We start from the raw sequence: 25,659 nt of genomic DNA on the forward strand, positions 1-25,659 counted from the left end.
TCTGGTGCCCTCTTCTGGCCTGCAGACATACACACAGACAGAATATTGTATACATAATAAATAAATAAATATTTTAAAAAAAAGACAGAACTGACAATAGTAGAGAACAGCTTAATATATTTTAAATGAGGGTTGGATTAAATATAAGACTTTTTTGTAAGAGACTTAAAAGTACATACCAGTTTAAAACATGAGACTTATGATTTTATAGTCTGAAATGATATGTAATGAATAATTATTTTACACAGAAAGAGTGAACAGGAATTGGGCAACATAGATGCCTTTGGTGGGGCCTACCAAAGGCATGCCATGGTGCAAAACACATGTAACAGAGTCAACAAGAGGATTTTAGTGAAAACCGTGGGACAAGGCAGGGTATACTTAAGTAAAGATGGAAGAACTTGGTCATCTGACCCCAATCAACATGGCGGCAGCCACGTGTTGTATGAAAAAGCCACAATTTTTGAGCTGTTAAGGATTTTTAAGCTTAATAAGAGGGACCTAAAGGCGTGATCTGCCCTCTTGCTGAGCCGCCATGCCACACCACAAGCCGCAGAAGGGAGCAAAAGGCTGGAACCTAAAAAGCTGCACCATGCCACGGCTGGAATTGGAAAAAGCCAGCTGGAATTTTAAAAAAGCCGGGTAGCCGCCATGGGCGGTTGCTATCCAGAGCCAAAATCGTGAAAACCCACGAAATAGCGGCACCCAAGGCCTATAATGGGAACAGGTGCTAAATGGTGCGAACACCCAGGACTCGTGGACGAGCTTCCTCGGACCGCGAGTGGGGTGTTTTGGCCTGGCTGGATCCGGTTGTTCGGGCTGACTCAGAAACCAGAGATGCTGGGGTCACGGCATTTACGACGAGGGAAGAAAAAAGGAAAGAGAAGAAATGGAAAAAAAAAAGAGATGAAACTGGGGGACCCTGTTTTGACCTGTACAGTCAAATGCACTGGGGAGTGTACAGTGCTAATGCGTGGGGTGACTGACCCCGGGTCAGTCCAAACACGATTTCGGTTAAGGGAAGCAACCGTAGCAGAAAGGAGGGAGACTCATTGATTGAAGCCAGGAAGCTGGTGGTGGGAGTGGGAAAAAAAACCTGGTTCAGGATCCTGACCCTGGAAAAAGAGTTTTGGGCAGGAGCGCCTATCCAAGTCACGTGGCACCAATTGGGGGGGTTGGAGAAGTGGGGAGAGGCAGAAGTGAAGCTGCCTCCGAGCAGAAGACGAAAAAGAGAGCAAGCTCAGGCCGGAAGCTGAAGATCAGCCTGCCTCAGCAGATGGAGGAGGGAGTGGGTGTGGTTCGTCTCTTAGAGACGAAAATCATAACAATTACCCTAACCTTTTTTTTTTTTAATGTCTGTTGCCCTTTCGTTTGTTATGAGTATATTGTGCCCTGCATATTTTGATGCCTTGCTTGGCTCAGGCTTTAGTAGCTATGTAGTATTGACTGGGTACATGAAAAGTATTCTGTTAAATTCTGGAGGTGGGAGCAGAATAATGAAAGTGCCAGCAAGGTGTGTTCCTGGGAGAGGATTTTCTTCCTGGGTTGTGGAGTCATCCCACCTGCTGTCTATACTTTCATGGCAGGGAAGGGGGAAAAGCACGAAAAATCAGCTGTCCCCTTCCCTGGCTTTTAATTTTTACCAAGAATAGAAGCTGGAACTTTGCACACTCAAGGTCAGGCTGTACAGCCGAGCTAAATTAATCCAGCCATCATCCTCACTTTATGACTCCAGGGGACTTGCTTTCGTCCTATTCTCTGAAGCAAGGACTTTTTCCCAAGCATCTCAGGAAGGCCAGAGCAGTGCACACTTGGTAATTTAGGCTGGCCTCAAGCATACTGCTGTGGCTGTTCCCCTGGAGATGGCCATTCCAGGGGATTTTATTTGGGGTATTGTCTTAGGGTTTCTATTGCTGTGCTGAAACTTCACAACTAAAAGCAACTTGGAGAGGAAAAGGTTTATCTCAGGTTGCACATTACTGAGGGAAGGCAGGAGGAATGCTGCTTACTGGCTTACTCCTCGGCTTGTTCAACCTGCTTTCTTATAGAACCCTGGACCACCTGCCCTGGGTGGCACCCCCGGCTGTGACTGGCATTCCTCCATCAGTCCTTAGTGATGATGGTGACTCACAGGCTTGCCCATAGTACTGTCTTTGGAGAGCATGTGCTCATTGAGTTCTCTGCTCTCAGATGACCTTGGCTTCTGTCGCATTGACAGAACATTAGCCAGCACAGATGTTGTCTTGAGTGACTACTGTAGAAGAATGCGGGCTGGCACAGTGCTGCACAGAGCCACTTCGTGGTAGTTGGTAGTGTCTTGGTTTATTTTTGTTGTTTGAAACAAGGTCTTACCGTCTAGCTCAGGCTGGTAATCTTCCTGCTTCAGCCTCTTTTTATTTATTTATTTTTGTTTGTTTTTGTTTTTCATGACAGGGTTTCTCTGTAGCTTTGGAGCCTGTCCTGGAACTCACTCTGTAGATCAGGCTGGCCTCAAACTACCAGAGCTCTGCCTGCCTCTGCCTCCTGAGTGCTGAAATTAAAGGCATGTGCTGCTATCACCCAGCATGCCTCAGCCTCTTGTCTGAGCCTTCAGACCACAGATTGCAAGTATGAGCCACTGTGCTTAAAATGCGACTTACTCTTCGCCATGTGGGGAACTTAAGGCTGCCATCTTGCTTTGGAGAACTAAGCTTCAGGGAATCATGCTAAGGCAGCTGTAGTGCTTCTTCATGTGAGTTCATGGTACCAGTGTCACTGTTCCCAGCCTCCTTGGGGACTGGAGAAGTTGCTCAGCAGTTGGGATCATTGATTTGTCTCACAGAAGACCTGGGTTTGATTCCCAGCACTGGCGTGGCTGCTGTAATTCAATCCGGGGGATTTAATGCCCTCTTTTAGGTACTTCTGGGAGCACTAGGCACATACATAATAAACAGACATACATGCAAGCAAAATAACCATACACATAGAATAATAAATTTAAAAAACAATTGAGATAACTAAGACTCAGACTCACTTTAGGATACTTTGATTAAAATTTTAGGATAAAGTGTCAGGTCTCAGCACTTTCACCCTTTTTTTTTGTTGTTGTTGTTTTTGGTTTTTGAGGTAGGGTTTCTCTGTGTAGTCCTGGTTTTGCTGGAACTCACTCTGTAGACAAGGCTGGTCTCAAACTCAGAGATCCACCTGCCTCTGCCTCCTGAGAGCTGGGATTAAGGGCATTCACCACTGCCTGGTTACTTTTAACCTTTCTAAAAGTGATCTGTGTCTCTTCTTGTTTTCTGATACTATGTAGTTCATACTGGCCTCAGACTTATAATCTCTTTTTCCGTTTCCCAACAGCTAGGCTTACAGCCCTTCTAAGTGGCTTTTTTAGATCCCAGGGTGGGAGTTGGGGAGCCATTGGTCATGACAGTCACTCTCTTTCAGCCTCTGGATGAGACCAGCCAGATGAGCGACCTCCCTGTGAAGGTGATCCATGTAGAGAGTGGCAAGATCCTCACAGGCACGGATGCCCCAAAAGCCGGGCAGCTAGAAGCCTGGCTTGAGATGAACCCAGGGTGAGTTGGGTGCCTCCTTCATGGAACTTGGCCGCTGGGACGATAATTGCTTGCGTTTGGGGATCAGACCAGGTTTCAAGGAGAGTAAAGCCGCTCCTTGCAGGGGCTCTGCATCTGTTTATTGCTGTTTTTCCCAGGTACGAAGTCGCTCCCAGGTCAGATAGTGAAGAAAGTGGCTCTGAAGAGGAGGAGGAGGTAAGAAGCTGCTTTATCTTTCCTGTTGTTGGGCCTTCCACCTTGTTTGTGCCCATTACCCTGTGGGCTATGCCCCCTGTGCCCTGTGTGCTGGCTGGGCCTGTGTAATAGGGGCAGACGAGACCCTGGGCTTGGCTGGAAGGGGTGCTCCACAGCTTTGCTGACCTGTGGATTGTTTCCATTTAGGGCCAATCCAGTTTTAGTCATTTCCTCAGTTGCACCAGCCGCATTTCAAGCACTCAGCATCATTCCTCTGAATGCTTTGCTGCTTTTGCTCATTCTTGGTCAGTGCTGTGACTTATGGTCACGTGTGCTTGTTCCATGTGTGCAGCAGCCACCCAGTGTTCTCTCATGCCTCTTGATGACTCTTTCCCTTGCTCTCTGGGTTTTGTTTCCCTTCCTCTCCCCACAGCATTAGGTGGATGGTGTGCCATCCTCTCCAGCTTTTCCCTCATGAGTTGTGGTGCTATGTTAGAGGACTTATGGTTTCTATGTCAGCCGGAGTCTTGAGTGCCACCTGTCTTCCTAAGAGTCTCCCCAGTCTTAGGTGAATGCACACACTCGCACACACACACACAATCTATTTGCTTGTTTAAGATAGGGTTTTGCTATTTTACACATTCTGGTACATTCCTCCTGGCTCTGAATGCTAGCTAGAGCTACAGGAGTGCTAGCATGCCCAGCCGAGAATGCTTTGTTCTAATCTAAACAGCTTCCTTGAAGTCTAGTTTTTTAGTGAACATTTGGGACTGTGGATCAGCCCCTCACACTAGTGTTAGAATGTGTGGTCAGCCAGAAAGCAACCCTTAAGCTGTCTGTGGTTGTCTGCTTTCCCTCCCCGCTTGTCCCAGGAAGCCACAAAACTGTTTTGCTTTTTTATTTCTCATTGTACGAGAAATTTCTCCCTGTATTTCTCCCTGTATAGCCCATGCTAGCTTCAAACTCACTGTCCTCCTAACTACTGGGATTACAGCGGTACACCCCCATACCCCTCACCAATCTGCTTTCCATCTCTAGATTAGCCATTTGTGGATACGCTGCAAATGGAATTGGAGCACCATTGTGTAGCATGTCATTGAGGTCCATCCATGTGTGGTGTGTACCAAGAACTTGTTCTTTTTATTGCTGCGTTGTGTTCCATTGTATGACTACCATTTTTTGTTTACCCATCCACCAATTGGGTGACATTTAATTTCCAGTTTTGCTATAATGAATAACGTGAACATTTGCAAACATGTTTTGTGTGGACATATGTTTTCATTTTTCTTGGGTAGATTCCTAGGCGTGGAATTGCTGGGTCATGTGGTAAGTTTATGTTTACTTTCTAAGAGACTGCCAACTATTCTCCAAAATGACTGTATCATTTCACAGGTTCCGGTTTCTTCGTGTCCTCACCAACACTTTGTATTGTCTGTTCTTTTCCTTATGAGCATTTTAGTGGGTGTGTGGTGGCATCTCATTTGGTTTTGATATGTGTTACTCTAGTAAGTAGTGATGTTAAGCATCGTCACATGCACATGTGCTCCATCCATCCATCTTCCTCAGGGGAAGTCTCTTCAAGTCTTGCCTGGTTTTAATTGGGCTGCCATTCTAATGAGCTCTCAGACCTTATTTATTCTAAACACAGTTCTGACCTAGTGTATAATTTACAAATATCTTCTAGTATGCTTGATTTCTTATTATTTTTCTGTGTATGTATATACACATACATGTATATACATACATGTAGCAGTGCCTGTGTAGAAGTTGTGATAACCTGAGATCTCATCTTTTCTTCTACCTTGAGAATGGGGCTCTTGTTGACTGCTGTGTAGTCCTGGTGAGCTGGCCCCCCAGGTTCCAGGGATTCTTCTATCTCTACCTCCCAACTCACCTTAGGAGCACTGGAATTACAGACATGCACTGCTGTACCTGGCTTTATGTGGGTTCTGGGGATTGAACTCAGGTCCTCACGCTTGTGTGCAGTGCTTTACCCACCTAGCAGTATCCCCAATCTCCAACATTGTGTTTAATGGTTTCTGACTACCTCTATCATACTGAAGGGTCAGAGGTGATGATTCCTGCATTCCGGATTTTGGTTCTTTGATGGTTTGTTACACTTTGTTGATTGATCTAGAGTTAAATTATTCATGTGAGTAAGGCTGTTTTGGGATATAAATAGTGTTTAAACCTCTATGTTTAACACTATGCACCCTTGATCTATATTTCATAAACTTTGGTTTGAGATTGTCTCTCACTATGTATAAATCAGGCTGGCTTTGAACTATTTGGCCAGGATTGCTTCAAACTCAATCTCCCTGCTTCAACCTCCTAAATATTGGTAATTATAGTTGCATGCCATGACACCTGACTTCATAAATGTTACTTTTCAATTTTCCCACTCCAAAAACCTAGGGCCTTATACATGCTAGATAAGCATTGTTGTGTGTCTCTGAAATTTTAGTGAGTTTGATTTGTTGTTTTTTTTTTTTTTGTTTGCTTTTTGGTATTTTTGAGACAAGGTCTCTATATTATAATAGCTCTAGCTGTCCTGGAACTTACTATATAGAACAGGCTGGTCGCGAATTCAGAGATTCACCTGCCTCTGCCAATGTGTTTTTGTTTTTGATATTGGGACTGGAAAAGGCCCCATGCATTCTAGGGAAGTACTCTCTACCATTGAGCCCTAGCTCCAGCAACTATTTTATGTTTATATGTTTTTGGTGCTCAGGGAAGCTTTATTCATAACAAAAGTATGTCCACATACACATAGCACACAAAGGGACATACTTGCCCAGTGGGTGGGGATCCAGACTCAGAATCCCAGTGTTTTATTTTTGTTGTCATCGAATCTGAACTTTTTTAAAAATTTGTTATCACGTGTGTATGATTTGTGTGGGTGAGGGTAGGCACATATGCCATATGTATTTGGAAATCAGAGCACAGCTTGCAGTAGTTAGGTCTCTCATACAGTGGTCTCCAGGCATAAAACTTGGGTTGGAGGCTTATGTAACATTTACAAACCACTGTGCTATTGGCTAATTTGATTTCTTTGTAATTTTCCCGTCTTTGTTCTTGCATGTTTGTGCAGGTGAGCATTTGAGGCAGTTTTGCTTTATATTCCAAGCTGCCTTGGCTTTATTACGATTCCAGGTGCTGGGCTTCAGGTGTGCATCACTAGCACAGCTTCACCTACCCGCTGCCTGGCCTGCCTGCCTTCCTTCCTTCCTGCCTCCCAATCTTTTTTTTTTTTTTTTTAATTGAGAAAAGGAAAAAAAAAAAACAAGTTTCTGCCTCCTCCCAGCCTCCCATTTCCCTCCCCCTCCTTCCACCCTACTCCCCCTCCCCCTACTCCTCTCCCCCTCCCTCTTCAGTCCAAAGAGCAGTCAGGGGTTCCCTGCCCTGTGGAAAGTCCAAGGTCCTCCCCCCTCAGTCCATATCTAGGAAGGTGAACATCCAAACTGGCTAGGCTCCCACAAAGCCAGCACATTAAGTAGGATCAAAACCCCGTGTCATTGTCCTTGGCTTCTCATCAGCCCTCATTGTTCGCCATGTTCAGAGGGACCCGTTATATCCCATGCTTTTTCAGTCACAGTCCAGCTGGCCGTGGTGAGCTCCCAATAGATCAGCTCCACTGTCTCAGTGGGTGGGTGCACCCCTCGTGGTCCCGACTTTTGTGTCCTGAAATTTTGTGTTAGTGGTTGTTTGATTCTAAATCTTTCACGTCTGCTGGGTTGGCCCCCAGGACCTTATGCATACAGGCAAGTGCTCTACTGATGAACCACACCCCAGCCCTCTAAGGAAATTTAATAAGGCCCGTATGCCAGCAACAGGTGCTATTCAGTCTTTTTTTTTTTTTTTTTCTGGGGTGTTTTTGTATTTTGGAAGGGCAGTTTAGTTGAACATATAATTTATAACTCCTCCCCTGCTTCCTCCTCTTTCAAGCAGTTTGAGCATTGTGATTCCACTCTTGGTTGACCTTTTTGTTTCATTGTTTTTGTTTCTGTGCTTGTTCATGTATCTCTGTATGCAGTTGTGACTTGTAAGTACAAGAGGACGTCACAGACCCTGGAGCTAAAGTTACTGGCAGCTATGAACTGCCTGACATGAACACTGGGAACTGAACTTGGCTCTTTTACAAGAGCAGTATATGCTTTTAACTTCTCAGACCATTTAGTAGCCTTTTGTGTTGGCTTCTTGTTTCAGATGAGAATTCAGCCACCTGCTATTTCAATTCTCTTTTTTATTGCCACCACCACCCAATTGTTTGTATCTCTTGCCTTATAGATTATCTGTCTTTGACTTTTTAGTGGCCTTCATACCAAGCTGTCTTGATATTTATCCTTCTTGTTGTGTCTCTGACTTGTCTGTGAATTATTTTGGTTTTGTCAGAGTGATAAGTGGATAATCTCATTGTTCTTTGATTCTGTGCTCATTGACTGAACAGAAGCCTAACTCCTCCAGCAGCTTTGCACACGCTGTAGTTACTCCAGCTTGGGTTACCTTTCACTGTCTGTGGAAAGAGGCTGGAACACCTGACAGCCTTTGTTATTTCTTGTTTATTTACTTAGCTCTGTTCCCCCCCCCCCCCCACTGGCTTAGAATGTAGACCAGACTGGCCTTAAACTCAGAGACTCCCAGTTAGTTCCTTTGAAAGATTATACCCCTACCCTCTCCAGAATCATGGTAGCTGTCTTAGATTTCTCTGCTGCTGTGATAAACACAGTGACCTTTGGAGAGGAAAGGGTTCATTTGCTCTTACAATTTCCAGAGCACAGTCTGTCACTGAGGTAGTTGAGGGTGAAGCAGGACCATAGAGGAGCCTGGCTACTGGCTTGCTTCTCGACTCCCATGCCACCTGTCCCCAGGGTGGCTGAGCACTCACCCATCAATCAGTAATAAAGAAAAACATCTCACAAACACAGCTCAGGCCAACCTGAGTTGAGAGTCCCTTCTCTCACATGACTCTAGTTGGTGTTGGGTTGACCAAAGCTAACCAGTAGTGGCAGGTATCTGTTGGTATGGTCCCAGATATCACTGTTTTTAGCTTCAGTTTCATTTTGTAAGGTGGCCTGACAAGTGGGTGAATCTTTCTGGGAGATCAGTTGCTCCTGTGACTGGTGCTTTTCCTTTCTCCCAGCAGGAGATGCCTAGGGAACTTCCCATTCTTTGGAATCTGTTGTTTCGGTAGTCTGATAGATTGAGAGACACAAGTGTGTGTTTGTTTTTTTGTAGAATATTTTTATTTCTACCAGACTGGTTATAGAACCTGTCAGTTTTGTCCGTCTCCATGGCTGCCTAGCACAGCAGACTTCATATTAGGAATGGGTGGGCTAGTTGAAGTGTTTCAAATAAATAAGCTGCAGCCCTGTGCCCTGTTTTCCCCAGAAGTTAACAGCATTTCCACAGTGAATGTTAGAATGTGCTGTGCCCTGCCTAACTCTTGGAGCTTGAATAGCCATTTTTTCAATCTTGCTCAGTTCATGTCTCTAGAAAGGAACTATCCTGACCTCTTCCTCCTGCTTTAGCTGTTTGACCAACTCCTGTGTAATTCTAGCCATGCTGTGACTCATTGGGTGGCTGCTGCCTTTCCAGACTCGTTGGTGTTAGCAACCCCCTTATCCCCAGTGATCTTGAGTTATATTTGCATGGTGCAGGCAAAACTTTGTCAGAGTTTTATTAGAACTGTTTATCAGATAGTTATAAAATAACACACGCATTTTGTACCATAGAGATTGGACCTCGCCACACATCCTAGGCAGATACTTTAGAACTGAGCTATAGCCCTGGTTGCTTATTTTAATTTGAAACAAGATTCAGCTATATTGCCCAGACAACTCAAACTTATAGTCTGTATTCTACAGTTTCCTGTGTAGCCAGGGTTAGAGGCATGTGGCAGTTACATACAATATTTAAAAATCTCTGTAGCAATTCTGTGATAGTAGAGGAGAAGAATTTGCTATGGTTCATGTAGAACAAGAATGGCTCAGTACTGGGAAATGCATTGAATATATTTGTTGAACATGCTATGCAGAGTCCCAGTGTTATCTGCTCGGTAACTGCAAGGAGGCCCTTTAAGGAAGGTAACATTCAATCAATTTATAAGTATTGGAAAGATGCCTGTTGTCTCCAGACGAGTGAGAGCCTGTCTGTAGAACTGGAGGTAAAGCACAAGCATGCTCAGTGAGGTCAGCTATGAACTGGGAAGCTGCTTGAGTTGGTAGACACTAAAGGCATGGCATGATTCGAGGAGCCATGTGGAGTCTGCATTGGAGAGCAACAGGTATAGAAACGCCCCAAGATACCCTTGCAAAAAACCTGCAAGCTGCCATGAAACTCAAGTCAATAATCTAGCTGTTCAAAGGGAAGGGCAGTTAAGACACAGACACTACTGGACTGGGGGAACAAGGCTGTACGAGCATCTCTTCACTGGGAGCCCAGCAGAATGCTAGGGAATCAAGCTGGGTGACATGGCACCTCTCTTGGTAGGAGGAGGAGGAAGAGCAGCCTCAACCTGCACAGCCCCCTACACTGCCTGTGGAGGAGAAGAAGAAAATTCCAGACCCAGACAGCGATGACGTCTCTGAGGTGGATGCGCGACACATTATTGAGTAAGGAGTCCCCATTTGTCCTCATCTGCAGGCTCTATAGAGTGGCACCAAAACAAGTGGCCAGAGTCCCAGGCTTTCCCCTTCCATTGTTTTTATTTTGTGTCAGGATCTTACTACATAGCCTAGACTGGCCTTAGACTTGATCATCCTCTCCTTAGGTGTCATTCCCCAGTTCTATCAGCAACCAGTGTAGGACCACATTTGTTTTCTACAGATTTCATTTGTCTCTATAGTGATTTGTTATAGAAAATGATTCCTTGTTCATATGCTTTCAAAGTATAATTGGGCGAGAGCACAGACTTGCCCTTCTTCTCTTGTTCCAGCAGCTTCCTGATGTTTCCTCCCAGAAGCCTGTGTCCAGCCCTGTATCATCTTCCAGAGAGAGTAGCTGCGTTCTCTATCCTTTTTGCTTTGTTTGCACACAAATACATAGACAGTAGTGTGCATCTCTTGTCAGTAAGCATCTGTCTGGGGTGTGGCCCTGTGTCTGCAGATGCAGAGAGCTGCTACTGTCTTGTGTAGTCACATGATCTGCTCTCTGCTCTGGACTCACCCCTGGTGCTGGGCATGCAGTTTCTCTCTTCTACAAAAATTTTGCTCTTGGAAGCACAGTTGAAAATTAATTAAGATTTGATCTCTTTAGTGAGAAGTTGATGGGGGACCATTATGGTGAAATAAGATAAAAGCTGAGTTACTCAAATCTGAAATGTTCCAAACTCCAAATGTTTCCATTTTCACAGTACTGTTTTATTTCGTGATTGGGAACTGTGAAATTATTAAGATTTATATAAATGGGTTGGAGAGATGGCTCAGAGGTTAGGAGAACTGAGTGCTCTTCCAGAGGTCCTGAGTTTAATTCCCAGCAACCATCTGTAATGAGATCTGGCTCCCTCTTCTGGCCTGCAGATACACAGTGCAGAACACACTACATAATAAAGATTTAAAAAAAAAAAAAAAGATTTATATAGATATCTCACCAACTGAAAAGAACTCCAAAATCTTAAACACAAGACAATTTCAGATAAGAACTGCTCAACCAGGTGGTGGCACATGCCTTTAATCCCAGCGCCCCAAAGCTAGCCTGGTCTAAACATTGAGTTCCAGAAGATCCAGGACTACACAAGAAATCTCAACTCAAAAAACAGAAACAAAAAAAGAGGAAGAAGAAATAAATGCTTAACCTGGGGGCGGGGGGCTAGAGAGCTAGCTAGTTCACTTGCCATTGCAGAGGCCCTGGATTCAGTTCCCAACACCTACATGGTGACTTATAACCATGTGTAACTCCAACTCTAGGGGATCTCTGACTTCCATGGGTACCAGGCACATTCATAGTACACAAACATACATATAGGTAAGTATTCATACACATAAAATAGATAAGTCTTTTTTTAAAAAATAATGAAAAAAAGATTTTGAAAGAAAGAAAAGGAATGTTCGACCTCTACTTTCAAATCTACATGAGACATACATGAGAAGAACCTCCCCTCCAAGGGCTGGGGACATGCATGGTTTAGTAGGGAAAGTGCTTGATTACAGGAAGCATGAGCACTAGATTGTGGGTTCCTAGCACCTTCATTAATGCTGGGTGGACAAGATGGTCTGCCTTAGTTCCTCTTCATGGCAGCCAGAGAGCTAGGATCCCCAGATCACACTGGCTACCTGGACTAGCCATATTAGTGAGCTCTGAATTCAAAGTTAAAGATTCTGCCTTGTTGAGTGAAGAGTAATTGAAGAATGCTTGGTCCTCCTTATACACGGGGACACACACATTTAAACGTGCACACATGAGACCTTTTCTAAAGCATTCATCGAGCAAGAAAACGATAGCTTAATGTGACTGTTCCCTAGGAGTTTTTAGCCAGAGTTTCACTGTCTGCCTCTGGTTTGTCTGAAACTCAGTACGTAGACTAGGCTAGCCTGGAACACACAGATCCTCCTGCCTCTTCCTCTGCATTGTCAGGTTTATTTGCTGGCGTCATCGTACCTGGCTGTAGCTATTTGCTAAAAAGATGAGAACGAAGCAGCAGCGTACACAGTGAGTGGATGCACACTGCCACATCGAGAGCATTGCGATTCATGAGTCAATGGCAGTGAATTTAAATCACTTGAAATTTCTGTTTTTTTAATTCTGTGTTTTATTTTTATTTATTTATTTATTTTGTAGCGGAGATAGTCTTGAACATGAACTACACTTTTTTTTGTTTTGTTTTTATTTTAAAGTTTTTGGGGTTTTTTTGGAGATAGGCTCTCACTGTGTAGCTCAAGCAGTCCTGTAACTTAGTGTGTAAACCAGGCTGACATCAAACTCACAGAGATCCATCAGCCTCAGGCTCCTGAGAGGCAGGATTAAATGTGTGTGCCACTATGCCTGACTTTAAATTTTTTTTTCTTCTTTAAATTTTGAGATGAGATCTCATTCTATTGCCCAGGCTGGTTTCAATCCTAAAATTATTTTCCTTCCTGAATGCTGGAGGTATAGGTGAGTATAGCCACATCATGCAGTTTAAATCACTCTAAATGAAAAATAAGGGGCCATTAAGATGACTCCTGGCAAAAGAACTGCCAGTTTTAACCACATGAGTTTGATTCCCTTGATTTCATATACTTGGTGACGCCTTCATATGCCACCCATATACCACTGGCTTTTAATTGTTAGAAAAAGAGGGACCAGCCGGGCGGTGGTGGCGCACGCCTTTAATCCCAGCACTTGGGAGGCAGAGGCAGGTGGATCTCTGTGAGTTCGAGGCCAGCCTGGTCTACAAAAGCTAGTTCCATGACAGGCTCCAAAGCCACAGAGAAACCCTGTCTCGAAAAACCAAAAAGAAAAAGAGGGACCAGAGATCAGCTCAGCAATCAAAAACACATACTGTTCTTGTCAAATACAGAATTACACAACTGCCTGTAACTTAAGCTCCAGAATATTCAATACCACCTTGTGGCCTTGTCAGGCACCTGTACTCATAAGCACAGACCCCTGCAACTCATATACACATAATTAAAAATCAAATCTTTAAAAAAAGAAAAAGAATTTATTGAGCCAGGAATGAACTGGATGCATGTAATGCCAACACTCAGGAGGCAGGATTGCAACAAGTTCAAGGCCAACATGGTCTATGTAGCTAGTTTCAGGCCTGCCATGGCTACAATAGTGAGACCCTGTCTTAAAAAAAAGAAAAAGAAAAAGAAAAAAAGTAGAAGAAGAAAAGTGAAGGATCAGTGAGATGACTGGTAATGGTCCTTGATGTTAATCCTGGTAACCTGAATTTGGTTCCCAAATTTGGAAGGAGTGAGCTGTCTCTGACTTCCACATGTATGTGATGGCTCGTGTGTATCCTTCATACAAATAAACAGTCCCTTCAAACCTCAGAATGTAAAATGAATAAAAAGAATTCATGAACCAGTTTTGAAATGGGAGACTTAGGCAGGAGGGTGACAAATTGAGGCCGGCTAGAGCTACATACTGACACCCTGTCTCAAGAAGATAAAGATGGATGTAAGCAGCAGCAGCAAGGTAAGTTCAGGTTGGATCTTAAAAGCACACAGGTACAAAGTGCTGGTTCTGTGAACAGCTGCTCCTAAGCACCAGTACCTCCTGTCGTGGTGAGTGGCAGACCTTCACTAGCCTGTGTCATGTCAGAGGCAATCATCTGGTCCTTAGGTTGTGATCAGCTGCTAGTTTTACTGTGATTCCCACCTCTGTGTTTCTCGCAGTTTAGTCCATAAGTCACAGACAGGGGCAGCTAATTGAAGCTAATGGAAGTACATTATCACAGAAAGGAGTGTGTATCTTCACACAGCTTATGTCCCCTCCAGGAATGCCAAGCAAGATGTGGATGATGAGTATGGTGTGTCCCAGGCCCTTGCTCGTGGTCTGCAGTCCTACTATGCTGTGGCCCATGCTGTCACAGAGAGAGTGGACAAGCAGTCAGCCCTCATGGTCAACGGTGTCCTCAAACAGTATCAGGTAAGGCAGGAGGCAGCAGGGATGACGGGTGGCTATACTTAGGCAATACTCACTTTTCCTGAAGAACCATAAGTTTGTATTCTCAGAAACAGGATTTGTCTCACTGTGTCCCAGGCTGGCTTGGAACTCATGCTGTAAACCACTCTGGCTTCAAACTCAACAGAGATGCATCTGCTTCTGCCTAATGAAAGATGTATAACACTAAACCCAGATAGTTTCCTGGTCTAAAGCAGCTATGGTCAGAAAGGTTAGCTGCCAGAAGGTATTAAAACTTGAGTACGCCACAGGTGTTCCAGGCAGAGGAGCATTATATGCACAAAGGACTTAGCCTTTCAATGCGGGATGGGCCTCTGTGGATGCTCTGCGTCACACCTCAAGACCCATAATCACCTGAACCTCTGAGCAGGACTTTGTTCTGGGAGCAGAGGAATGACCCTTATTGTGGGAGGGTTTTCTTTAAAGGTGAGAAGACCAGCCTGGCTGGGAAATTCTTTCCATATCTGAGAGTAGTCTCATCTCTGAGATGCTAAAAGGGAGCCATACTCACTCCATCCAAAGATTTTATCTTCCTGTTTTTGTTTGGTTGTGGCCTCTATTTTTGCCCACTTTCCCTAGGAGAACTCTTAGACTCTATGACTATGCAGCTTCCAGAGGCAAATCAGCATTCACTGGAACGCCACAGGCCAGTGTAATTAATTAATAGCATTGCAAGTTGCCCCGGTCCTGCCTAATATGTAAAAAAAAAAAAAGCCCAAACTTTTTTCCTTATGTTATATTCAGTTGGAAAGCTCCCATACTTTGGAAAATCCTCTATTAAAAAAAAAAAAAAAAAAAAAGCCTATGCAGGGCCTTAGTGCACACCCTTAGTCCCATCCAGCACTCAGAAGGCAGAAGTTTAGCCGGGCGATGGTGGCGCACGCCTTTAATCCCAGCACTCGGGAGGCAGAGGCAGGCGGATCTCTGTGAGTTCGAGACCAACCTGGTCTACAGCGCTAGTTCCAGGACAGGCTCCAAAGCCACAGAGAAACCCTGTCTCGAAAAAACCAAAAAAAAATAAGGCAGAGGTTTGCAGAGCTCTTTGAGTTTATGACCAGGCTTTTCTATAGCTCTAGTTCTATTACGGCAAAGCTACACTCTCTCAAAACACACACACACACACACAAAGAAATATCTGCGAGCCGTTTGGTGCTGGCACACACCTTTAATCCCAGCACTCGGGAGGCAGAGGCAGGCGGATCTCTGGGAGTTCGAGGCCAGCCTGGTCTACAAGAGCTAGTTCCAGGACAGGCTCCAAAGCTACAGAAAAACCCTGTCTCAAAAAACCAAAAATGAAATCTTTAATCCCAGCACTTGGGAGACTGAGGCAGGTAGATCTTTGTAAATGTAAGGCTAGCCTTATCTACATAATGGGCTTCAGACCTGCCAGAGATACACAGTGGGATCCTGTCTTAAATTTTAAAACAAAAATAAAGAAGAAAAAATTAAAGCATCTGGGAGGAGGCTGCAAGGTTGTTTGGTACGTGATGATGCCTGTTGCCAAACCTGGTGGCCTCAGTACAATTCTTTACACTCTCATGGTAGAAGGCATAATTTCTTCAAGTTGTTCTTTGACTGACACGCAAGTGCACACACGTGTAATACATCCATGTAATAAATTTTTGTGTGTGGTGCTAGGGCTGGAACCCATGGACTTGTGTGAGTAGGCAAGCAGTGTATCCCTTGATCACCTCTTCAACCTTCGTATTGTTACTAACATTACAATAACATTTAGGTAGTCATTGGTCATTTGATGTTTTCATCTCACATTCCCCTGAAGCACTAATGGTTCTGGCACTGAAGTATCCCATGGAGTAGCAGGCTTTTCTGTGTGGTACATTGTTCTGTGCCAGGCAGTGCTGCTGGCTGTTGAGAGCTAGCCATTCGCTCTTAGTTCACTATACATATGTGCAAGCCCCACCACACTCCTGAGAATGAGGTTTTAGGTAGTGGGCTAGAGGCATGGCTGAGTCGATAAAACACTTGCTACTTAAAATTGAGGATTAGGCCAGTGGTCATAGTGCACGCCTTTAATCCCAGCTCTCAGGAGGCTGAGGCAGGTGGATCTCTGTGAGTTCAAGGCCAACCCGGTCTACAGACCTTTTCTAGGGCAACCAGAGCTACAGAGAGAAACCCTATCTTGAAGAACTAAAAGAAAAGATGATGGTGACATCATCATCTCCAGGGTAAGCTGGCTTGCCAGTCTTGCCAAATCATAAAGTTCTGGGTTTAGTGAGAGATCCTATCTTAGTAAATATTGAGGAAGCAACAAGTGACAGAGAACACTGATAAACAGTGTCTGGCTTCCACACACATACTGTGCATTCATACATGATCTATACATCACACACATTCAAAGCAGAAGTTTTAGGTCACCTTTGCCCACACTAAAGAGCCCCTGAGGTCTCCTTGCCCACTCTTGAGCACGTCTTACTTGTGAGCTTCTCTTTCCTAATCCTGTCCTAAAGAAAGTATTTAGAGGCAAAGAGATGGCTCAATTAATTGGTGAAGAGCAGTTGTTGCTCTTGTAAAGGACCTTAGTTTGATTCCCAGCACCCACACGGTGGCTCAAATCTACGTCCAGTTTCAGGGGATCTAATACCCTCTTCTGTCTTTCACAAGCACCAGGCACACATGATGCTACATACATACATACATACAGGCAAATACTCATACACATAAAATAATGACATACGTCTAAACAATTAGAATTCATTTATTACTAGATCAATTTCTGAGGTGGCATCTCATTTGTGTGGTCTCTGTGACTTATAGCATGCCTTGGCCAGGGCCTGAATGTAATTGTGCAGCTACCAGCCTCATCTTCAGATACGTGTAAAGGAGATCTGGGATTCAGGCGTCCTTTATGGACAATTGAAAGAGAGGGTTTAGTTAGTGGTTTGCATGAATATAATACACGATGCAAAAGAGATTCAGTCTACAACAAAGGCAAGAAAGCAACTGAGTTGAATCATGCTGACAGGAGAGCCTGTGACAGACACAGCATGTTCTAGTTAGCTGTGATAGAGTAGTAAGACACGGGTGAGGCAGCACTGGTATAAAGGGGTTTTCTGCTAGAAGCACAGCATGAAACAGTCTTATTCTTTTGATAGCTCTTATATTATTGTCAGGTGGCAGTAAATGCTGAGATGACTTCCACTTAAAAAATAAATAGCTGGGCAGTGATGGTGCATGCCTTTAATCCCAACTCTTAGGAGGTAGAGGAGGTGAATCTCTGAGAGTTCGACACTAGCTTGGTCTACAGAGTGAGTTCAAGGACACCCAGGGCTGTTATACAGTGAAACCCTATCTCAAAATAAATAAATAAATAAGTAAAACAAAAAAAAAAATCATAACCATCTTTAGCATAGTCCCCTGCACTTTGACAGTAAGTATGGCTGGGTGAGCACATCAGGAAAATTCGGCAGTCCACGGGAGAGTGCCTTGAAGAGGAGCTACAGGTGGCATATTTGTTGTGTGAACATGGTCCTCACATTTCTGCCCTTACAGATCAAGGGCTTAGAGTGGCTGGTGTCCCTGTATAACAACAACCTGAATGGCATCCTGGCTGATGAGATGGGGCTGGGAAAGACCATCCAAACCATCGCGCTCATCACATACCTCATGGAGCACAAGCGCATCAACGGGCCCTTCCTCATCATTGTGCCTCTCTCGTATGTATGACCTTGACTCTGGTCGCAGTCTGGGTGCAGCAGGGGTTTCTTTTTCCTGCAGGATAGAAGTGGATTGTCCAGAGTGTGGCATGGGGTTGGTCTGGAGCTTCTCTGTGGCCTTCTTGCAGCTGTCTTCACATCGTGGCCACCTTCTGTTAGTCTTTACATGGTTGTCTCTTAGGTCCAGACTAGGACGAGACCCTGTTTCAGTCACGTCTGAGTTCTGAGTATGAGGGCTGCACTACATCTGTTTGGGAGACACACCAGCCCATTGCTGTCTGCCTCTAACTGAGGGCAGGTGTGGGGAGCCCACCCACACCCCATGGGCCAGCTTTTAGATTTCTTTAGTGCCTCCTTGCTCCTCTTGGGGGAATGGTAGGGCTACTTTTGACTCTTAAGCAAAAGCTTTTGTACACTCTTATACGTATTGTGCCCTGTGTAGGGTCCAGTGTCCTCTTACAATACATCTCAGCTTGGCATATACAACACAGGTGCCCATACATACGTTCTGCCCTTCTGCAGTCTCCCACTCACCATTTCTTGGTTTCAACATGCTGGAAATCTGATGGCTTAAAGCAGTTCATCTGCCTCAACCCTCCCTTGGGCTAGATCTCATTGGCCCAGCCTGTGTTACACTCTGACCCTGAATCAGTCCCTGGCCTAGGTAGATAGTCTGATTCTGTTGTCTTTCTGTGACTGGCCTCATCCTAGAGTGCAGCCCCTGAGCCCCACCACCATATGATGTGGGACCCCCTCTGTGTGCTGCGAATATGTTTTTATTACCATTGGTTAATGAATAAAGCTATTTGGGCCAATGGCTTAGCAGAGTAAAGCCAGGTGGGAAGTCGAGAGAGAGGAGAGGAGAGGAGAGGAGAGGAGAGGAGAGACAGACAGACAGACAAGCCATGAAGAAGGACACATTGGAAACTTAGCAACCTTACCAGTAGGCCACAGCCTCGTGGCAATATATAGATTAATAGAAATGGTTTAATTTAAGATGTAAGTTAGTTAATAAGAAGCCTAAGCTTCTGGCCAAGCAATGTTGTAATTAATATAGTTTCTATGTGATTATTCAGTCTGAGCATTTGGGAAACGAACAAGTAGTGTACCTCAATCATATGTGCATCCAGAGTCACTAGTCTCAAATCTTAGTTCTTTACAAACTTTGTCATTTTGGGGACTTGGACAGAAAGTTTATCTCTTGGTTAGGGTTTATCTGAAGTCTCTGGGGGTTGTGTTTTTCCACGGGGGATGGCAACCTCGACCCAGCTTCCAGGTATCTTCTAGGTACTTTCACTGTCATGCTGAGTATTTCCCTGTGTTGTTAGTTAAATGTCTAGTGGTAGCCACCAGGCTCGAGCTAATGCCCCATTTCCTCTGATGCTGCAGACATCACAGCAGGCACAGTATGAGTCCTGCCAGCAGTGATTGTTCTAGGGCTGTTCCAGTCGTGGTTCCTTCTTCACGTGCTTATTGTACTTCTCCACTGGGAAGAGCTGCCTCCTTCTCCATTTGCTTAATTCCTTTCATGAAATTTCATCCTTTTTTCTGGTGGTGGGTGACCGCAGTCACAGACGCACTGAGAGGCCCTCACACCTCTCAGTCCCCCTTTTTCCTCAGGCTCAGTCACAGTTGAGGGCCCCACTGGCATGGCGCCCCAGAGTGCACTCTGACCTCAGTCAATTCCACCAGTTTTATCTTAATGTTTGTGACTTGGTCCAGGCTCAGTTATTAGGGCTCCATGCTTCTGGCCTGTCATAGTTCATCCATATTTCCATAATTCGAACTTTGATACATTTTTATTGTCATTTATTATAAGATAGACTCATGTATCGCAGACTGGCCTTGAGCTCAAGATTCTGCCTCAACTTCCTGAGTGCCTCTGCACTACTTTTTGTTAGAGGTGCTGAGTGTGGAGCCAGGTTTTCAGAATGCTAGGCAAGTGTCCTGTATGCATGCGTATTTCATTGGCTTCTGCTTCATCCTCATTGTGGGTTTGAAATTTTCCATTGCTAGACTATGCCCATAACTGTGGAAGTGAAGTACCCTCAGTTTCTCTCCTGTCTATGTTGCCCACATCATGCCCATTGCAATCCTGACCATGCCATTTAGGCAGGAACACTCCTGAGTACTTGTGGTTTCTCTACTACTCTGTTGTTTTTATGTTATTCATGGCAGGGTTTCTCTATATGTAACCCTGGCTGTCCTGGAACTCACTCTGTAGACATGACTGGCTTCAAACCCAGAGACCCTTGGCCTCTGCTTCCCTAGTACTGGAATTAAAGGCATGCCCCACCAAGCCCAGCTCTACTAATTTGTTGTGTTGGATGCTCAGGGCTGTGGATATGGAGCTGTTCAAGGTGGATGTCGCAAGCAGCATTCTGATTTCTTCCCTTTTGCCACTCCATTTATTTTCAGTGAGGACAGGAGTGTTTATTTGATGCTTTGGTCTGTACATTAACACTGATTCATTTCTTTTGTTTTTTCAGTTGTTCAGATTTGACTTCTCTTAGTTGACTTTCCTATCTTTTTAGCAGGCCTTGCCTGGTATTAGAATACTTCTTGTTCTTTGTCCTAGCTGATTTCCCCTGGTTTCCTCTTTTCATTTCCTGTCCCAATTCTGGGTCAGCTCATTCCCTAAGGAGCCTCAGTATTTGAAATCATACTGTGTACTCACTCATGAGACTGAGGCAGGAAAATTATTGCAAGTTTGAGGCCAACCTGGGCTGCATGATATTCCAGACTTGTCTGGGATATAGGATGAGACCCTGTTTCAAGAAAAACAAAAGGGAATAGTGAAACAACTCAGGGATTAATAGTGCTTGATTTTTCTTCCAGAGACCAGAGTACAGTTCCCAACATCTAAATGATACTACCTTAAAATTGCCTATAGTGATAGGTATAGGAGACCACTCTCCTGGCTCCTCCTGACTTGAGAGTCTCTGACAGTTGCAGTAAACAGCTGCTTCCCACTTCAGGGCAGCTGCTTTATCTGAGGCTCACAGCTTGTAATGAAAACCTGTCTTTGTTACTTTACTGTTGCTGTGACCAAGACAGTTTATCAAAGAAAACATTTAGCTTGGCATAGGATTTCCGAGAGTTAGTGGTGGCAGCAACAGCGTGGTCCCAGCAACACCTGAGAGCTCACATACTAACCCACAAGCATGAGACCGAGAGAGATACTGGAAATAATCTGGGCTTTTGTAATCTCAAAATTCACCTCCAGTGACACACTTTTTTTTTAATTATTTAACTTTTATTTTAAGTGCATTGGTGTGAAGGCATCAGATTCCCCTGGAATTGAAGTTACAAACAATTGTGAACTGCCATGTGGGTGCTGGGAATTGAACCTGGGTCCTGGAAGAATAGCCAGTGCTCTTAACTGCTGAGCCATCTCTCCAGCCCCTTAGTGACCTACCTCTTTCAGCCACACCTCCTAGTCCTTCCTAAACAGTTTTGAGCTACTGAGCCTGAATATTCAAGCATAGCTTGTGGGTCCATTGTCATTCAAATCACCAGAGCACTGTGCTGCCACCTTTCAGGAGCTCCTTGCTGCCTCCTTGGTGGGTGTGTTTCTGGATTGACCTCCAGTCTTGTGGTTCCTGTCCAGGCATGTTCATGCTCTTCATCCCACCTCCTCCTGGCTAGACACACTTCCTGTACCTTGGAGTGTATATCCAGCTGTCCCAACCTGCCTCTGTGCCGCTGTTTACATTTGAGTTCCTTGCCTTTCTTACATTTCTGTATGTGTCCTGATCCCCAAGCTCCTCATGACATGCTGGGTTTTTTCCCTCCTATTGCAAGTCTCCATGCCTCTCAAGCCTTCCTTCTCTTTGTGCCTTTCTTCGACTTCCATCATGCTTTGCAATAGCAGGAAGACCATAGTAGCTCAGCCACTAGTATTCCCTAAGGGGCATGCAGTTGGCCCAATGGTTCCCAGTACTACCAGACATCCCAGGTTCCTAAGTGTTTTTAACTTTGCTTGTTTGTTTGATTGGTTGGTTAGTTGGTTGGGATCTTGTTGTTTTTGTTGTTAGTTTGTTTGGTGGTGGTTTAATTCCAGCACTCTGCAGTCTCGGTGAGTCCTGAGCAAGTTCCAGGGCTATACAAAAAACCTTGTCTCACAAAACAAACAAATGGCCAACAAACAGTAAATGTGAAAATGCAGGCTAGCCCCTCTAGCCTCTCCTCACTTTTCAAGTTTCATCTGTCTGTCTGTCTGTCCGTCTGCCTATCTATCTATCTATCATCTATGTTTTTTATTTTTTAAAGTTTTTTTAATATTTATTTATTTATTAATTATGTATACAATATTCTGTCTGTATGTATGCCTGCAGGCCAGAAGAGGGCACCAGACCCCACCACAGATGGTTGTGAGCCATCATGTGGTTGCTGGGAATTGAACTCAGGACCTTTGGAAGAGCAGGCAATGCTCTTAACCTCTGAGCCATCTCTCCAGCCCCTATCTATCTTTTTTTTAAAGTTCGGTGTTTTTCACATCATGCATCTTGATCCCATTCATTTCCCCATTCATTTGCAACTATCCTCCCCCCATTCGGCCATTTTCCATTAAAACAAAATTTAAAGGGAGACAAGTTGAAAATCTCGTCTTGGCTAAGCAGTGGTGGTGCACACCTTTAATCCCAGCACTTGGGGGGCAGAAGCTGGTGGATCTCTGTGAGTTCAAGGCCAGTCTATTCTATGAAGTGAGTTCCAGGACTGCCAAAACTGTTATACAGAGAAACCCTGTCTCAAAAACAACAACAACAACAACAATAATAATAATAATCATCTTGTCATGGAAACAGTGGGTCACACAATAAACCCCTTTGTCCATATATCTTTACTTGCAAGTGTTCATTGCATAGAGTGATTTGTCTGGTTTAAGAGCTCTGATTTCTATTACACTGTTGGTGGCTGGGCCTTCACTAGGACTCTTCACAGATAACTTCTTGTTTCCCTGTGTTGTGGAGATCCTGTAGCTTTGGGTCTGCAGGTTAGGCCCCTTCACATGCTCCAGCAGATCATAGATTGCCTGGATGTTGGAACAGGCCAAGTCATAACCCTGGTCCTGTGCCTAGGCAGCTGCAAGGTTGATCAGCACACCAGTTTGCCCCTGTCCTCACCACCAGGGTGAGCTCTCCATCATTGTCCTGGCTACTTCCCCCCTTGTAACAGTGAGCAAGGGGTGGGGCTAGTTCTGTCTCCGTGCCTTCAGGGTCAGCTCTCCCATACTACTGATGTAGTGTCATCAGGGCTAGCTCACTGTGTTACCCAGTCCAGGTACAAGGGCCACTGTCTTGAGCGCTTCAACTGGCTAGGTCTTCTTCCACCTGTCCCAGGTATGGGGGTAGCATCTCTCCTCCACCCATGCCGCCACATGTCAGATGATTACTGGGGACAGACTCCCCTGCTCACAACATGTTTGTTTTTTGAGGCAGAATTTTTCTGTAACCCTGGCTGTCCAGGAACTCACTTTGTAGACCAGACTTTCTCTTTGCCTCCTGAGTGCTAGGTTTAAAGGCATGCACCACCACTGCCTTTAAGTGTTCTTTTCATTCACACTTGTGTCTTGAGAGCTGTCTGTAGGCTGCTTGCCTTAGGGCTGCAAAGTGACTGCACTGTCCCTTCATCTCACCTACGTTGCTAGAAGGATGGCAGAGTCAGGGCCTCAGTAGCATAGTCGAGCTAAATTAACCCTATGCCAGTGAGACCCCAGCATCTTGAACTCTCATTAGATGGAACTTAGGCAGTCGCTGGAAAGCATAGGAATGGAGTTTCTGGTAGGAAAATCAAAAATGGGGCACAGGCTCTTTCTTGAACTCCTCAGCCATTTTTCTCTCCTGCTCAACCTCCTAGGATTCTCCAAGAAAGAAGGCTCTCAGGTCTGTCCTGAGGAAAGGTCTGGTTCTGTCGTCTCCCCTGTGCTTGTGGTCTGCTTACCCATTGCTTTTGCTTTTCCCCTTCTGGGACAGGATCATCTATAGCTTCTATTTTTGGTCTAAGTTGGTGGCAGGATCATTATGTCTCCTGTATTTCCTTGTGTTAAACCACAGTCCCTGGCTGCAGCAAATATGTAGTGTCTCACATATTCATTCACCAAGAGGCCCATGCACGCCCACTGGAGACAGGGCTGGCTCCCTACTCCTGGCTCTGCCCTGGGCAAGCTTCCCAGCACCATATCTTTGTGTGTATCTGTTTTTCCCATTTGGAACCCAGTGTCTTTTTCTCTCTGGGTGCTGCCACCCAACTCTTCCCCAGCCCTGTGCACAAAGCTCCCATGAGACACATTGAGTTTGCTGTGATAGTTCTGAATATAAGGCCTGTTGGTTTCACTGTTGGCTCATCTAGTAGAACTTGACTGTCCCTTCTTTTCCCTGCAGAACGCTGTCAAACTGGGCATATGAATTTGACAAGTGGGCCCCCTCAGTGGCAAAGGTGTCCTACAAGGTATGTCACAGACTGAAATGGTGTCTTCCAACTTTTTAGGAGACACAGCAATGGGCAGGGATGGTGAAGGAGCACAAAAAGAAGCACAAGGCTCCCGGGCTTGGTGCTTATTTGATACTCACATGGTAATGCAGAATGTATGTTAACTTATTTTGTGACATAGATGCTTTTTTTTTTTAAAGTCAAAATTAAATATTCCAATTGTGGAGCATGTGAAACATGATTTCAGCATATATAACAGACATGGATACATTCACTAAAGAATTGTCTTCACCAGAACTCTGGTTAAAACCCTTTTGTATATGGGAGCAGAACGAACATAGACCGTTGATGTGGCATGATGATGAGTGTCCTGGGTACCTAGCCAGGCCTGTGCCTAACTCTCTGCCTAACTTCATGCCAAACTCTGGTAAATGATTGGGATGGGACCTTTAGCCCACAGGTGTGGGCATTGGAAACTTAGACTGAAGGGCCACCAGTCCACCAGAGCATAGCACTTTTTACTTCTGCCTTGGGCTCTGTCCTGTGCCTGTGGTGTAAGGACATTGTTTCTGTATGTTATAGCTTGATGTGTTAGGAAGGAGTCATGGAGGAGACTGGGTTCTAGAAATGAGGAAGGACTAGGCAGTAGGGAGCAGGATGAAGTGATTATAGTGGCTGTTGCCATGTGAAGGAAAGGACCTATCTCCCAGGTTAGGGGCCTAAATTCTGGACCAAGGAAGAGGGGAATTGATCAGACACCAGGAATGTGACTGGTGATTGTGTGGGCAGCGCAGTTTCCCAAGGTGCTTTGTGTCCATTTCTCTCCTGCAGCTGCTGTTGTACATGCAGGATCAGAGCAGGCTAGCAGTCTTGCCTAGCACAGTCCGTGGCTGCTTTTGACAAGGGCCATCTTCCTTCTTCAGGAGTCTAAATTGTTTGCATCCTGTCTCAACAGGGCTCTCCAGCGGCAAGACGAGCTTTCGTCCCACAGCTACGTAGTGGAAAGTTCAATGTCTTATTGACCACCTATGAGTATATCATCAAAGACAAACATATCCTGGCCAAGGTAGCGTATCCTCACCAAATACAGCCTAGAGCTCAGGCTGTTTGTCTATGCCCTTGATACCTGATAGCATGCTTGTGTCATAGCTCCTTGCAAGGAATCCCTCAGTGCTTCATCTGCACATAGAGCAAAACACAGCTGCTGCACG

At 44.9% G+C, this 25,659-nt stretch overlaps 1 protein-coding gene across 7 annotated transcripts in view; it reads left to right on the forward strand.

Moving 5' to 3' along the window:
* Smarca4 (SWI/SNF related, matrix associated, actin dependent regulator of chromatin, subfamily a, member 4) overlaps nucleotides 1-25,659 on the forward strand; it is a 103,709-nt gene that overhangs the window by 38,348 nt on the left and 39,702 nt on the right. For all 7 annotated transcript variants that reach the window (XM_026779230.1, XM_013346240.2, XM_005346911.3 and 4 more), the window contains exons 12-18: nucleotides 3,427-3,557; nucleotides 3,695-3,752; nucleotides 10,221-10,342; nucleotides 14,156-14,306; nucleotides 17,853-18,016; nucleotides 24,400-24,466; nucleotides 25,404-25,514. In XM_026779230.1, coding sequence (XP_026635031.1) covers nucleotides 3,427-3,557; nucleotides 3,695-3,752; nucleotides 10,221-10,342; nucleotides 14,156-14,306; nucleotides 17,853-18,016; nucleotides 24,400-24,466; nucleotides 25,404-25,514 — 804 coding nt within the window. The remainder of the gene's footprint in view (nucleotides 1-3,426; nucleotides 3,558-3,694; nucleotides 3,753-10,220; nucleotides 10,343-14,155; nucleotides 14,307-17,852; nucleotides 18,017-24,399; nucleotides 24,467-25,403; nucleotides 25,515-25,659) is intronic.

This window comes from Microtus ochrogaster, chromosome 5 (genome assembly GCF_000317375.1).
Source record: "Microtus ochrogaster isolate Prairie Vole_2 chromosome 5, MicOch1.0, whole genome shotgun sequence".
Classification (NCBI taxonomy): Eukaryota; Metazoa; Chordata; class Mammalia; order Rodentia; family Cricetidae; genus Microtus; species Microtus ochrogaster.